Genomic DNA, 15861 nt, shown 5'->3' with positions numbered 1-15861 from the left:
GTCACGAACGTCGCACTCGCTTACGTCACTGTCATGAGACACTCGGTCCAATGAACCACAGAGTTCACTGGACAACACTTATATCTGACATCATACCGTATTTTGCGGACCATAAGGCGCATTAAACAAAACAGTCAGATAAGTCAAACTTTACTCAACTCATTCTTCTTGCTTCCTCCACTTCCGTATCATTGATTCATTAATGCTGAATTCTCCTGCAGCTGCTCTATTCCCATGTTGTTGCAGTATATTAATGACTAACCTGGTATTGTGGATGGATTATCTCAGTTGTTCTCCTGACTGAAGTTTGGTCCGTTTACAGCATCCTGCCATGCGATTGCATTTGTCCCTAACCATCGGGAACCCTCACGTTAACTTTTATCGAGTGGAAAAAAGTTAGCGTTCATCCTCCAGCTTCACTGTGTTTATGCTATGCTAACATAGCTGTGTCGCTAGCGATCACGTAGCACATCATTATATAGCAGCTAGCCCAACTTCAGTAACCCTACAAACGTCACTGCTGTTTAGTTTTCTGTCTTCATTTATGTTGGAAGTGATAGCAGAGCTGTACGTTTGAATATTTTCAGGAATCTCTCAGTCAGAACATGCTATATCATGTTTAGGTGGAAGCTAGCGAGCTAACTTCCTGCTAACTTCTAACTCCGTTAAATGTAATAAATCCTGTTTTCATGGATGCCTGGATGTTAAACTTAATTGTTACACCTGGTAAAGCAGCAACGCTGATCATTTTATTACAGATGAAAGAATTTAGACAGTTTTTTAACTCTCAGTGATGCCGCAGTGTTTGTTTGACTTTGGGACCGGAAGCAGACGGAGTTTAGGACCCAGATTACTCCGCGAGGCTCATGACTACGGTAGCCGTAATGCTCCGACAATCCATCAAGCGGTGCGGCTTCGTAGCTTAGCAAAGTCGGACTAAAACATTTTTTGCAGATTTTTGAGGGCGTGTACCACATGAAATCGATTCGAGGTCAGTAAGCACAACCAGAATTCACACATAAGGCGCACTGTTGATTTTTGAGAAAATTAAAGGATTTTAAGTGCACCTTATAATGTGGAAAATACGGTAAGTGGAAATTCAGTTCCAAGAAATATTCTGCAAGCCAACACACTGAAAGATGAGATGTGATGCACTAAGCATGGTTTGGGGAAAAGGCACGTTCATTAGAGGCAGTTATGGTGTACGTGATGAAAAAGCTACACTACCACTTTCACCTCTCCAGATCCTGAGAAGTGTTGTTCCCGAGAAAAATAACTCACCGTAACCGCCGGCCTGGATGGGGGTTTTAGGTGAGGCGCAGGCATACAAACTGAAGTCCTCTGTCTGAAAACCAGCTCGGTTTAACGAAGGCTCCGAGGCGCTGCGGTGGATTTTGGGTAATGAGCGAGCCAGCAGCTCAATGGATGCCAAAATCTGAAGAAATAAACAACACAGCCACAGGGGTCGTTAGTCAGGATCGTACGATCACCATTCACTCACAACACAAGAAATGAGCGACTACGTCAGCTCAGCTGCTTTCTGTGGTTGTAGCTGCTTGCTGAGGCCATCGGGTGGCAACGCAACAACTGTCAGAAAGAAAGAAGTAAAGAAATCCAAAATGCTGCAAATCCACAGTAAGGGAGAACGCTCACTCCACACCAAACTCAGAGCTTCTACCCTGAAACGATCCATGTCTGTTTGCTGCCACTAGCTGAAGGGCTTTGGAGGTGAACACCAGGACAGCAAGAGTCGGATTTCATGGACAGAAACTTCACTAAACTGTAGTTAAATAACAAATATTAAGACCATTAGAGTTTAAAGAGAAGGTGGGAGCTGCAGTGATGAGTGTGAGAGCAGTGTGTTGCATTTGTGACCTAGTTTTTATCACTTTTCTAACAGAGGAGCTTTTTCCCCCCACTGGTTACATGGACTCGGTACCAGGAGTCACGCCATTCCTTATAGAGCTCCTCCTGCTATTGCACACCTCCAGTATGGGCAACTTCCCCGGTGCCTCGAACCCTGGCACAGTGCTGTAGGTGTTCAAACCCCGGCCTTTCTCTGCAGAGTGCGTCCCGTGTCTGTGACGGGTTCTTCTAAAATGCTCTAGATATGTTTAGAGCAGAGCCCTGAATAAAACTTAAAATGTGACGTTTGTCAGTGAGACTAGAATTACTGTATGAATATGAATGCACACACATCATGTGGGGTCAAACTAGGCTAATGTGTACCCCTGAAACCCTTTATTCATTATCCTTGTGTGTGCTTCACCCAAAGCTCCTTCACACAGAAAGCAGCCCGTGCCACGCCGCCTGCTTGGTTGTGCCGCTCCCCGTCTTTCTTCGTTTCTTGGTTGTGTGATTGTATGATACCGAACACCACAGTGTGCTGAACATGTCAGTGCTCCCCATGTGTGGAAATGTTGGGGATTCAGAGCTCTGTGCTGGTATGTGACACGCCCACAGAGCCATGGCTCTGCACTGGACTGTTACGGGTGATTTTCATCACTGCAAACTGGGAAAGTCTGTGCCGTCTGCACAAGTAATAACACAACTCCTGAAATGTTTGGACCTTTTTTATGAATCTGTTAAGGAGGTTTAACAATCCCTTTGTCGAGCTCTATGTACTAAGTCTGATCATTGTGTTATGTATTTGCTCCATCAGTGCTGAAATATTTGAGCAGGACGATGCTGAACTGCATCTACTCCAGCAGCATGCAGTCCACACACAGAGCATCAGGAAAGGAAACGAGTCCTCATTCCTGTCCCAACAGTCCAGCAGCTGCTCCCAGACATTATGGGAGGATGCCCGGAGTGGGAAACACGACCCAGTCCTGACTTTTTTCACACGTGTGCCGTTCATTAAGTTCAAAACTGGTCCCTTGTCTCCGTGTCCCAGTGATTTTTGAAAGGGTTTGGGGAAAAAAAGAAGCTTACTATAAATAATATTTTCTCTCGATGTATAAAAGCATCAGCATGGGCTCTCACCTGAGGGAAGAGAGGCCGCTCCTCTCTCTTCTTCTTCAGGCAGTCAGCCATCAGCCTCTTCATGGCCTTTGGACAATTGCTGCGAACCTTGCTGAGGTCAGGGGACAGGTAGCCTCGTCCCACCATGAATATGATCTACAGAACACAAAGAACGAGTCGTCAAACTTCGTCGTCACGGCCAGCTGAGGTCTGCTCCGTCATCGTTAATGACAAATCAAAGATCTGCAGCTCATTCCAAGTGTGGAAGTTTTTGGCATTTGGTAGCTGCTCAAATTTGGTCTCAAACTTTCAATACAAGGACCAAAGAGAAAATGTGTCGGCCAGCTCTACAACCTCTAAACAGCTGAAGAGGATCACAGAACTCTGCCTGGAAAAGAAAAACCTCCTGGTGCCCGAAAACACTGGAATTAGTCTTTGGACAGATAAACTAAAACTGTCGTGTAGCAGAAAGATGGGAAACAAATATGGAGAAAGAAAGCAACAGCTCATGATTCAACGCGTAACACATCACCTGCTGAGACCATGTGACAGTACGGGCATGCACATGGCTGCTGACAGAAGTCGCAGGATGAAGTGTGAAGTGCACAGGACTCTGCTCAGCTTCAGCCGAATGTGAGACCAATCAAACAGCGCCTCACAGTGGATGGATAATGAACCAAAGACAAACCCAGCTAAAGGCCTGGCAGAGCATCTCACTCATTCAACAGCAAACACCATTTATATTCCAAATATTATTAAAATGATGTTCAGTCCAGCCTCTGAAAATGGAAACTTTGAATAAAACTGGCTGAAATTCCCAAAACATTAAACATTTGGGGTTCAATCCCTCCCTCTGCACGCCAAATATCCTCGGGCAAGATACCAACCCCAAGCAGAAAGCACATGCATAGAGAGAAAAGTACTTGTATGAATGGATGAATGAGGCATGGTGTGTAACGTGCTCAGAGTAGAAAACCCGACAGAAGAACCATTTAACATGTTAATGCCACACTGGGGGAAATGCACCTGTTAAAGCAGCAAAAACATGGTTCAGTCTGACTGCTGACCTGGAATAACGCTCCATCCTACACCGTGGCTCCTAAACTGAAAGTCTGCACTTCAATCACATATCACCGTTTTATTTTAAATTCACTCTGCTGGTGCGCAGAGGTAAAATTGGGGCGGAGCCTGGACTTAACAGCACCGTATCTGTTAGAGCGAGTGCAGCAGTGGGTCGATGATCACATCCACTCACCTGGTCTCTGTTGTTGATGTTGGAGTAGGGCAGCGCTCCTGACATCAGCTCGTAGAGTACGATGCCAAAGGCGTACACGTCCGACTGGAAGCTGTAGGGGTTCTTGTCTTGCAGCCGGATTACCTCCGGAGCCTGACGAAGCACAAGTTACACTGACTGTCAACAATTCACTGCTTGATCAGTCAAACTGAAAGGAAACGTCTACAAAAGACTCAAATATATATTATGGTAATGAAAGGGGGGCGCTTCTTTTGCATATTCTCTGCAGCACTCTGTTCCCCAAACAGGGTGAAAATGGGCTGATCTGCATTTCTGATCACGTCTGCATTCTCACTCTTACTGTAGCCTCAGCACGCCTGGTATAAAGCATGAGCACATTTGGAGAGCATACATCAGATGGAAAGAATGACAGGAAAACAAAAAGTGTCTCGTAAGACACGAACACCGACCATCCAAAGAATAGAGCCTGAAAGCTGTTCAAACTGGTGGGAGCCACTCCAGCGGGACTTCACTGTAGCCAGACCAAAGTCCCCGATCTTCACTGTTAGGTCCTCATGGAGGAAAATATCTGGGACAACAGGTCAAAGAAACACTCTCGTCTACTTCTGAGCTCCTTCATATTCCAAGTATGGATTTTCCATTTTGATCCTTCATGAAATGACTAAAAAACCAAAACACTGACATGACAATAACCCATCAATACTTAAAAACGACGACACACACATGCTGGATGCTACAATGCAGTGAATCAGTAAGTATCGTTTCTTCTTCAGTTACAGATATTCTGTATCGTGTGTCTTGCAGTATTGTAGTATTATGCAGTATTGGAGAATAACTGCATTATGATCCCATCACTTTGGTGGATAAATGGTAATAATATCATATTTGATATATTGGTGCGCTCCCTCCGTCTGGGCCGAGGGTCGTGGGAAGGCCTGTTGGAGACGTCCATACCTGCTGTGAGGTGTGCTCTTCTTATTTTCCCCTGAAATGAAGCATTTCTTGGTCCTGCTTACGCTCCTGTAGCACCAAGTTTAGTTTATCAACCGATGCCTTTGATTCAAAAGGATACTGTTGCTCTTCAGATCTCGGTGTATGATGGACTTGGCATGCAGGTAACTGAGGGTGAAGAGCAAAGCGTCATTTAGAGCGACGGCACTCACTGTGGAGTTTGACAGCACTCGATGTTTGAAAGGTTACTCACTCCATGCCCTGAGCCGTCTGTCGGGCTATGTCGATCAGTTTGATCATCTCGAACTTGGTCTCGATGATGTGCAGGTGGTGGTACAGACTGGAGCCTTCACACCACTGGGTCACGATGGCCAGCTGGGGCTTGGTGGTGTAGCCCATGAAGAGCAAGATGTTCACGTGACGCGTTTTCCTGGTGCAAACACACAACGTGTTCAAATTACAGAAGATTTACGCCGATGACAGAGGACGCATCAGTAAGGCGACGTTCTGCAGTGTGCAGCAGCGCGCTCGTGCACAAAGGAGAAGGCGGGGGTTACCTGAGGACTCCCACTTCATTCTTGAATGCCTGAAGCTGCTGTGGCGTGGGAGCGGTGACATTCAGCATCTTCACTGCCACATCACCTGAGAGCCCGGGGACAGAACGATTAAAGATGATGCTAATTTACTAACTGCTGAGATTTAACAAGGAAAAGCTAACGCACGAAACAGGATTGGGTGAAGTTCCCACCCAATTATGTTGAGCCTGAGAATTTCAGTTTAAAAACTAGCTGAAAGTCCCCCCCCCGACACGTTTGTTGACTTTGGTGATCTTACTATAATACGTGGCATCTGTCAATAACATCTAATATTAGCATTTATATCTACAAAAGCTAAATTATACACAACACATTAAAAGGTCATGTTGCCTGGCAACACACAACGACCTAGCAAGGCGCTAAAATTGCTAATTCTTGGTCTTTTTGCACCTCATAAAGACATCAGACCGCTTTCATGGCCAACAGCATAAGCAGACCAGACATTACTGTACGATGGGTTTGGTCCCAACGCCGCCCAGCCTGTTTTACACTACAGCTACACGAGCCCAGCAGCTCTAATCTGCTTTATTTATTCCAAATCATTTTCAATTAAAACTCATTTCACTTTTATCTGTGGCGAGCAGGTTTATCCAGCAGAGTTTGTTCACCCCGAGCTGATGGACACTTTTCTATCCCAGAAAGAGCGCTGACTCAAACTTGTCCCTGACCTTAACCTGCTTGCTGGTCCTGCTGGACTAACTGATGCAGGAAGCCCGTCACATGATGTCACAAAGGAAGCAGCGTGTACACTCTGCTCATCAAAGTAGTGTCTTTACCGAGCGTGGGGTGTGTCGGCACGGCGCAGTCTTACCGTGCCACTTTCCCTTGAAGACAGTTCCAAAAGATCCAGAGCCTATCCTCTGACCCAGAGTAATCTGACCTTCCGGGATTTCCCAGTCATCACTGGAGTCCCGCCTCCCCAGGGTTTTCTGTCGTACAGGACACTCGATCAGCACGAGCACACAATGAGATGCAGCACAACGCTAGCATCTGCAGACGCCACTCACCATCTTATTGCGGTCCTCAGATGAGGACGACGATTTGCGCTCCCTCTGTGGGCACGGCGACTTCTGTGGGACCTTGACGTTGGTCAGAGAGCCAGGCAGAGAGGCGGGAGGCGTGGCCGACAGACCTGTGGTCGAGCCTAGAGAAGAAGATAAAGAGTAGTGAAAGGTAAAGATCTGGAAGTGAGGGACTTGTCAAAAACAGAGAAGGCAGGAAGGGGAAAAAAAAGAGAGAGACTGAGGCTTCAGCATCAATGTTTGTGAGCGTGTGTGTGTGTGTATGTGTGTGTGTGTGTGTTCACATGTACAGGACAGGTGAGGGCGTGCTTGGCTGGATGGCAGCTGTTTGTGTCACAGATTTGATATTTCTGGTCACCAATTCTTCCAAAACAAAGGTTCTAATACGTAATCGTCTTTTTTTCTCTGAACGGGTCCTGAAGTTAAGATTTGGACGTCCTGAAAAAAAACTACAAAAATGTCGTCCCAACATTTTCAGCCAGCTTGTTTGAAAACAGACTTCACTGTAAAAACAAAAACTACAGAACTGCTACTTCTAATCTGAGCCAATCAGCGTGCAGACCTATTTGGTCAGTCAAAGGAGTGCACAGACTACGCCATACTCTGAAGATGGCCCTCTGCAGCATGGATGCGTTTCATATTTGTGACACTAGCAGATGCCTTTTTGATTTCAAACAGCTGACAGTTCAGGCAATAACTTCATATCCAGCGGCTACAGATGCTACAGTTAGCTGTGAGGTCTGAATAGAAATGGAAAAAAAATCCCGCGAACCAATTAATGGATCGTTCATGTCTACCAAAATCATGATTCAATTATGACTAAAAGCTGGGAGGCTTTGGAAATCTTACAAAGACGACATATTAAAAGAAAAACTGGGAAACAAATATGAAATATCTTTGTTATTATGTAACAGTTAGGGTATAAACTGATTTTAACAGCCTGCTAACAAGATGTTGCAGTGAACATCTAAGCCCGCCTTGGGACAGGAGGCGGGCTTTCTGATTAACATGTCATTCTTTTTAACCAATGACTGAACACAACAGCGCCTCCATCAAAGAAACTGCTATCCATCGAGCAGGCAGAGTGTGGTACTGCGCCGTGAGGTGTATGGCTGAAGGAGCATGTGAGGGCGTAAAGGCAAAGAACAGAGAGAGTGTGGAGGAAGACGGGGCTGAGGTGGAGATGTGGGTGGGTGGGTGGGTGGGGTGTGTATGTGAATGGAAGAACAACACAGGAACACAGAGGCCTAACTACCTCGGAAAACGGGCTCGGGCTCAAAATCAAACACTATGTCATTGGGATAGGAGTATAGGAGGGGGCTTGAGGTCCGTGTTCGGTGCTTCCTCAAGCAGCAGGCGGGGTGGGTCGGGGGGGCTGCAGGGCAAAGAGAGACAGACAGACCATCACTGCTACTCAACACGCCCCTGTCACTAACTAGGCTCTAACTATGGCTACACAGTCAGAGCTATAAGCTGTCAGTCAGGGTGACTCCAGGGTTCGCTCTGGGCGTCCTCTACCATGAAGTCCATTGGCTCTTTACTCGAGTACATCTCCATGGCAACTCACACTGTGAGGTTCCAGGTTAGAGATCGACTGTTGTGGAGTTTTTGGATGATGTGTACACCTGCAGTAAACGTCAGCAGATGTTTGCTCTCATGCAGCAAAACCAAAACCAGTCTGCAGTCAGAAGTAATGAACACAATAAAATCACCTCAAGGATTATATGATCATGCACACACACACACACACACACACACACACATTCATTTAATGGAAAACTTGATCATTGTCTTCGGTGGCAGCGCTGTGATAACGACAGGTCTGCTAACTTGACTTTATTCATATAGTTTAGTAGCTGTTTTCCAGTCTGACTGAAACGCATGCACACACACACACAGGTTTTTAATACTAAACTACTGCACAGTGCTCTTCCTCTGACACACACTGTCTGCAGCTGTGTTACTTCCAGCATATATGTCATGTATTGTTTCTTTTATCACAGAATTTTTTTTCCCACTTTCGTGTCAACGTGCAGCTGAAACTCTGGGTTAGCTTATGATGTTTGTAGCTAGCTGCATGTGACTGCTTACTCTGACAACTTAAGAATTTGACTGCACTTTGTAGTCGGCTAATAACTGAACATTACTCATTCCACAGCATGTCTTTATCCTGTCTTCCTTCTCTCACCCCAACCAATCACAGCAGATGGCCCCGCCCCTCCCTGAGCCTGGTTCTGTCAGAGGTTTCTTCCTGTTAAAAGGGAGTTTTTCCTTCCCACTGTCGCCAAAGTGCTTGCTCACAGGGGGTCATATGATTGTTGGGTTTTTCTCTGTATGTATTATTGTAGGGTCTACTGTACAATATAAAGCACCTTGAGCCAACTGTTGTTGTGATTTGGTGTATAAATAAAACTGAATTGAACTGCAAGATTAGTTTCAGGATCTAAAACTTCCACACCACACTGAATGTAAAACAGTCCACACACGTGTCACAGATATCCACTCTGTGTATTTACTGCAGACCCAGATTACACTGGAAACATTGTTTAACACTTTCCATGTACTGTGATGCTTTGCTGCAGAGCTGCTTTGTTGGGACTTTTAGAAAATTTTTCAAATGTTTTAGTTTCACGTGAGGAGGAGCCGAGCCTGGCGGAGCACTCAGACCGCTCATCCTCGAAAACCCCTGACCTTCAGCTCACGGCTCTGTGACTGGCAAGGCACAGGACTGAACACACACACACACGCACACAGATAAAAAAAATTCAAGAGCACAAAGATGTGAGATGATGGGGAAAAAGTTGAGTGTCAAGTTTCCTTCTTGGATGCTTACCTCCATCTGACCTTGGTAAGCCCTGATCTCGAATCAGGTCCTGAAATAAAGAAGAAAGCAAAATAAACATGAAGACTGTGTCATGATTTCAGCTGCTGCAGAGGGTGAAAAACACACTTAACATAAATACATGAGGATTTGCTCCAAGTGCAAACTGATGGTATTTACAGAGGGTAAAGTAAGTATTGAACACGTCACCCACTTTTGAATTAAATGTGTAAATGACATGAAATCCTCACCAGATGTTGGTAACAATCCATCCAATCCTCACATGCACAGAAATCAAACCACAGGTGTCCATCAATTAAGTTATGTGTAATAATGAGAAATGATTGAACACATGAAGAAAAGACATGGAACAGCAGCTGAGATCTATCAGTAATTAAAAGTTATTATCAGCTGGTTCATTTACAACTGATGGCCCACAAAATGTGTCACATTACCAACGAGTCACACAAGAAACATCTCATGGTGGGTAAAAACTCCTCAAGACCTTCAAATCCTTAGTGTTTCCAAACATACAGATGGTTCCAGTTACAAATAGTACAAATACATAACCTTCTCTCACCCCAACCAATCACAGCAGATGGCCCCGCCCCTCCCTGAGCCTGGTTCTGCCGGAGGTTTCTTCCTGTTAAAAGGGAGTTTTTCCTTCCCACTGTCGCCAAAGTGCTTGCTCATAGGGGGTCATATGATTGTTGGGTTTTTCTCTGTATGTATTATTGTAGGGTCTGCCTTACAATATAAAGCGCCTTGAATATAAATTGAATACATCTTGATAAAAATCTGCTGCCAGATGAAATAAGGGTGGATGTTTCAGCAAGACGACGATCCCCCGAAAACAGCCAAGGAAACTTAATTGGGTTCAGAGAAATGTTAGAATTGCCCAGCCAATCACGCGATCCGAATCCAACTGAAACTCCATGGAAAGAACTAAAGACGGGGCCCACAGAGTCCTGAGGATGTGGAAGAATGGGTTGGAATCACACCTGAGCAATGCGTGCGAATAGTTTCTCTGTACAGAAGCTGTCGTTGTCATCGGCAACAGTTTTTGTATTAAATTTGTATTATATAAATTTCAGCAAGCATGTTCAATAATTTTTCCCTGTGTCATTTCTGCTCATTACATATAATATTTGGACATCTATGGTTTGATTTCTTTGCATGTGTGGACTGGATGGGGTGTTGTTCAGGGAAGTAAAATACTACTACTACTACTAATAAAGAAAGTGAATAATAAAGTATTATTAAAGTGTTATGGAAGAGTTTGTTCATCAGAGCGGCTCCACAGAGTCTGTGGACGATAGAGAGCTCGTGCTTGTGAACTTAATGTCAAGAGCACAAAAGAAATAAGAGACTACATCATTCTGGCAATTTGTAGAGTCAACGGTCAACTTGCACTCTGTGGAACACATCTGTAACACATCTGTAACACATGCTGGACACTGAAGTGAAACCGTAGAGCGCTGTGTGAGGTGATGAAAAAAATAGAATGAAAGAAAATTCTCATCTATCAGCGAGTCCAGCAGACTCACATCGATGTTGACCGGTTCGATGGTGTTGATGTGCACATTGGGGGCAGAGGATGAACGGTCTCGCTGGCCAAACTGGTTGCGGTGGTCCTCCTCGTTGGGCCGGAAACTGGGTGGGATGGGTATGGATTTGGACGGTGACACAGTGGTGTGGCATATTGATCTGGACAGAAAGACGGTGGTTAGTACCTCAAACTTCAGACTCTAAATGTTCCGCTGAGGAAACAGAAGGAAAACAACATCTCCTTTTCGGTATGAGGCTGGAGGACTCACCCGGTGGAGTCGGATGGGGGAAGTGACGGACAGGCCTCAGACACAGGCGTGGTTCCCTCTGAGGAGACCTCCTCCTGGGTGAACGGGTGGTGCTCGAAGAACTTGGACACTAGTAGCAAGCTGCAGAGCACACGCCGAAAACATATGATTCAGGCACATCTGGAACTGTAACCTTAAACAGGCCAAACTAGTGTTGAACAAGCACTAACCCACATCCTTTCACACCGAGCACACTCGTTCTGCAGCCCTTTCATTTGCCTACCACAGGAACTAACGGTGAATTTTGGAGCTTACAGTAACTCATTTTTATGTAGTCATGACATTTGTCTTTTTTGTTGCACTTTAAAATCTGAGGCATTGTTTGAACCCATTGAAGCTAAAAGCCTGAACATGTCGCTGCTCTTTGTTACCATAAAGATGAATCAGGATCCCTGCAGATGTCTCAGCTTCATTTTATTCACATTTTTACTGCCGGTACTGTCCTGATCCCTGCTTCCCTGTGGCAGTCACACATGTACAAAGATACAAACGTAGCAGCCTGTCAGCACATAACTGCAGGCTCTCAGTGTCACGAGTAGAGGTTACTGAGCCAAGCCTGCGGAGCCATGACATCCTTATATCGTCCCAAACTGGTCACAGCAGTGTGCCGCTTCCTGCGTTGAACTTACTCGAGCTGGTCGTAGTTGACGCACATGAGAGGAACCTCAGTGCTGCACCGCTGGTGGAACTTGTAGCCACAGGTCTGACAGCGGAAACCCTGGAACAACAACTTTCTGCAGAAGTCACAGAAGGCCAGTGTAAAGAAGGTCTTCCTCACCTGTGGATCAAACAGAGACATACAGACCAGAGTCACCCCGGCTGCACTGAGCACTTCTCCTCTCAGCCACTACGGGACACATGTTTTCTGAAAGTACTTACAAAGTTGTGTGTGGTGAGCGGCACGTTTTCCAACACTTCTACATGCAGCTCCTCCCCCGTCAGCCACGAGATGTCTGTGTCCCAGCCAATAGGCTTCTTCTCTCTGAAACAGGAAGTGGGGAGTATCGGAAACTGTCTACACCTCAGCCAGCCGTTGGTTTAGCCACCGCACCAAGAGTGGTGCAAAACTAACCATGATGGTTTCCAGCAGAAAACCCATACATCCTACTGCTCCACTTTCATCAGTTACAGCAGGACTCATGATACTGTGCGCACTGTATAACCCTCCCCACAGTGTGGGACGTGTACCGCACTGTTGTACACGGTATAACGCGAGACTGCCTACATCAAAAATACCCAATGGCCATATGGCGATCCCAACACATAGGCCTATGAAAAAAATCACACCCCATGATTCGGCAGCTCGTAGATCCACCTTCAGAAACAATAACCTGATGTCAGCATTTTGTGTTTGGCATCATCGGTGTGTCACATCGTGCTGGAGAAAGTTTGGCCCTCCCGTCTCTACACCGTTGTTTTAGTTCATTAAAGTTTATCGACATTAATTTTGAGCCAATCTGCCATTCCATCCATACATCCATCCACCCACGTATATCCGGGCCGGATCGTGGGGCAGCAGCCTAACCAGAGAAGCCCAGACCTCCCTCTCACCAGCCACCTCCTTCAGCTTATCCAGGGGAACTCCAGCCGAGAGATGTAGCCTCTCCAGAGTCTGCCCTGTTGGGACATGCCTGGAACACCTCAGCCAGGAGGCATCCAATGAGATTCCAAGTCCTGGTTCCCTCCTCCTTTCAAAAAACAGTGCGTCAAACAGGCAATATGGCAACAGGGGTGGAGAAGTGGCAGAGTACAGCGATTAGCTTATCCTTGGCTCTGCACTGCTACCCATTTCTGATTAGTGCACATAACTTCTTTGCATGTGTGGATTGGATGGACTGTGCGGTGAGAATTTCACGTCAGTAGCACCTTTACAAATATATTTCCTTAGAAAATAGTTGTTTTTTTAAAATGCTTATTTTACCTGCTGTATACCATTATTTTGTTCACCATTTATACTGAATTGAACTGAAATACAGGTTTGTTTGCATCTCTGGTAACAAGTGTACGTGTTCCCATTCGGAGAGCACAGAGAGGGGTTTTCACCCTCAGCAAACGTCCTCCAAAGTACCAACTGCATGTTGCTGGGTGCAGATGTGCAACGTGTCAGTTGATGCCGAGTGGTTGACAGAGAGCCCGGTGGCGCCAGTGTCCGGCAGCCTCGCCTCTGTCAGTGCGCCCCAGGGCAGTTGTGGCTACAATGTAGCTGCCATCACCTGTGTGTGAATGGGTGGATGACTGGATGTGTAAAGCACTTTGGGGTCCCTGGGGAATAAGTAAAGCGCTATACAAATACAGGCCATTTACCATTTACAAGTGGGCCAGAAGAGTGGGCCACAGACTCTGGATGCACCGGACACACTGATGGAGCACATTCTGGTGTGGCCCATGTTGGACACCATCTCCATCTGACAACAAACACTCTGCAGGTACGCTCTGAGGACTGCGCTATCCCTGTCACTGTGACACACGTGGCCTCACATTATATGGCTCTAGCTCAGAAGGTAGAGCTTCACCTCTACTATCTGCAGGTTGGTGGTTTGATGCCTGGCTGCTCCAGTCTGCATGCCAAATATCCTTCCCATCTCTGACACATCCATCGGAGTACGAATGTTGGAAGGTGCCCAGGTCCAGCAGCTGTCTGCCTCTCCACTACTGTGCTGGTACGAGGTCTTTGTGCTGATGTGCTGTATTTGGTTTCCAGGTGTGGCGCTGTGCATTACTGCCCAACATGTCCACAGGACGTTGTTTCAGAAGTCTTGTGGTTCTCCAGATGTAGCTTTAGAAACCTGTGACGTGCTATCATGTTCTTTTTAGAGAGAAGTTTTCCCTCGCAGCCCTTCCAGACGTCACATACTTGTTCTAATTAGACTGTCATGAACGTTAACTTTAACGTGCTAACTGAGGCCGACAGTCTAAGCCAGCGGTCCCCAACCCCCGGGCCGGTACCGGTCCGTGAGTCGTTTGGTACCGGGCCACGAGAGTTGAGGCTCGGGTGTGAAATTTATGGTTTTCAGGGTTTTTATCATTAACTCGGTTTCCCTGGGTCTTTTCCCGTGTTGTAGTTGTGTGTCTTATTTTGAAAGAAATATTTACGCGTTACCGTAGCGACCAGAGAGCATTAAGGGGCAGAGAGGAGGGTGTTACTCTCAATGTTGTTGGCGCATTTCAGGAGGACGCTGCTAATAAAGTTACACAATTACACAGTGACTTTGCGTTTATTATTATATTTACAAAATACCACAGTTTTTGTCTTGGTCGGATCATTTTGTTTGGTTGTATTTATCCGCCACACCTTAAAGGCCGGTCCGTGAAAATATTGCCCAAAAAAGGTCAGGGACCGCTGGTCTAAGCTGTAGTTCTTGGGTTTGTTTTAAAGTGGTGCACGTTCAGACCTCGGGATAAATTTGCTGAGGTGTCCGATCCTTTGGGTCATTGTGTCACACACATCTGAATGCACCAGAGCAGGGAACTACTCAAACTTCTGCTTTTACAGAGGCGTTGACACTTGCTACATTTCATTAAGTAGCAGTGAGCTGCTATTTGCTCTCTTAATCATTCAGAAGCAGTAAACAGGTACTTTTTTTGTTTTTTCCCAGGACTGTACATTTCACGTGAAGGAGATTCCCAGCTGTTTCCAAACTCATTTCCATACTATAGTTCTTATGTCAGCAGATAAAGGCCTGAAGCAAAAAACTGGCTAAACATTAAAGTGGAAGTACATCCTGACTGCCAGCCAGGGAATCTGCACATGACACCTACATCAGTCCATTCTTATAATATCTGTAACGAAGAAGCAGAGGTAAAATTAACATAATGTCACAGTCAAGTTGATCCTTTAAACACAAACTGTAATAACTCACGAGGGGATGCAGTGACATGAACACCAACTGATAAATCTGTGAGACACCTACCCATCCTGTATCCTATAGACCGCACAGCACTCTGGAATGAGTCCTCGCATCATCAAGGCTTTCTTCAGGGAGTCCCTCACAGTCATCCCACAGCGTGCCGGGACCTGAAGGCAGCACAACGACACTCACTGAACCGACACAGAAACGACAGGACGTAACCACACCAGGTTTGGGTTTTACATCTCTCAGCCAGCAGCCACAGGTCATCGTTTCAGGGAAGGCTGGCAGCAGTACAGCAGCATTACATTCAGTCATCGTCAACATTCAGAGAAGCAGAGCACTGACGATCCAGCTGACGTGGCCCTGTGCAGAGCTTTACTCTGACTTTATGGGTCAGGCTAATGCTCTCAGCCTTCGTCTGCATTAAACCACAGCAGACCTGTGAATGCACTTTAATGACAAATTGAAGTTTTGTGCAGATTTTTGCAGAAATCATTCCCAAGCTGAGCCAGACGCTGTCACACAGAACTATGTTTAGCCAGAGA

General features: G+C 46.0%; 1 protein-coding gene across 2 annotated transcripts in view; it reads right to left on the bottom strand.

Moving 5' to 3' along the window:
- braf (B-Raf proto-oncogene, serine/threonine kinase) overlaps positions 1-15861 on the bottom strand; it is a 33472-nt gene that overhangs the window by 6142 nt on the left and 11469 nt on the right. The window contains exons 4-19 of one of the 2 annotated variants that reach the window (XM_019346812.2): positions 15377-15480; positions 12345-12447; positions 12095-12243; positions 11427-11546; positions 11157-11316; positions 9622-9661; positions 8044-8163; positions 6774-6910; positions 6578-6695; positions 5728-5812; positions 5424-5600; positions 5292-5338; positions 4669-4787; positions 4220-4351; positions 2986-3120; positions 1282-1435 (exon numbers count right to left, since the gene is read on the bottom strand). In XM_019346812.2, coding sequence (XP_019202357.1) covers positions 1282-1435; positions 2986-3120; positions 4220-4351; positions 4669-4787; positions 5292-5338; positions 5424-5600; positions 5728-5812; positions 6578-6695; positions 6774-6910; positions 8044-8163; positions 9622-9661; positions 11157-11316; positions 11427-11546; positions 12095-12243; positions 12345-12447; positions 15377-15480 — 1900 coding nt within the window. The remainder of the gene's footprint in view (positions 1-1281; positions 1436-2985; positions 3121-4219; positions 4352-4668; positions 4788-5291; positions 5339-5423; positions 5601-5727; positions 5813-6577; positions 6696-6773; positions 6911-8043; positions 8164-9621; positions 9662-11156; positions 11317-11426; positions 11547-12094; positions 12244-12344; positions 12448-15376; positions 15481-15861) is intronic. The other variant, XM_019346814.2, reaches the window with a different exon arrangement.

The sequence above is a fragment of the Oreochromis niloticus genome, linkage group LG17 (genome assembly GCF_001858045.2).
Source record: "Oreochromis niloticus isolate F11D_XX linkage group LG17, O_niloticus_UMD_NMBU, whole genome shotgun sequence".
Taxonomy (NCBI): Eukaryota; Metazoa; Chordata; class Actinopteri; order Cichliformes; family Cichlidae; genus Oreochromis; species Oreochromis niloticus.
The sequence above is the reverse complement of the archived record's forward strand: the minus strand, read 5'-3'. Positions and strand labels throughout refer to the sequence as shown.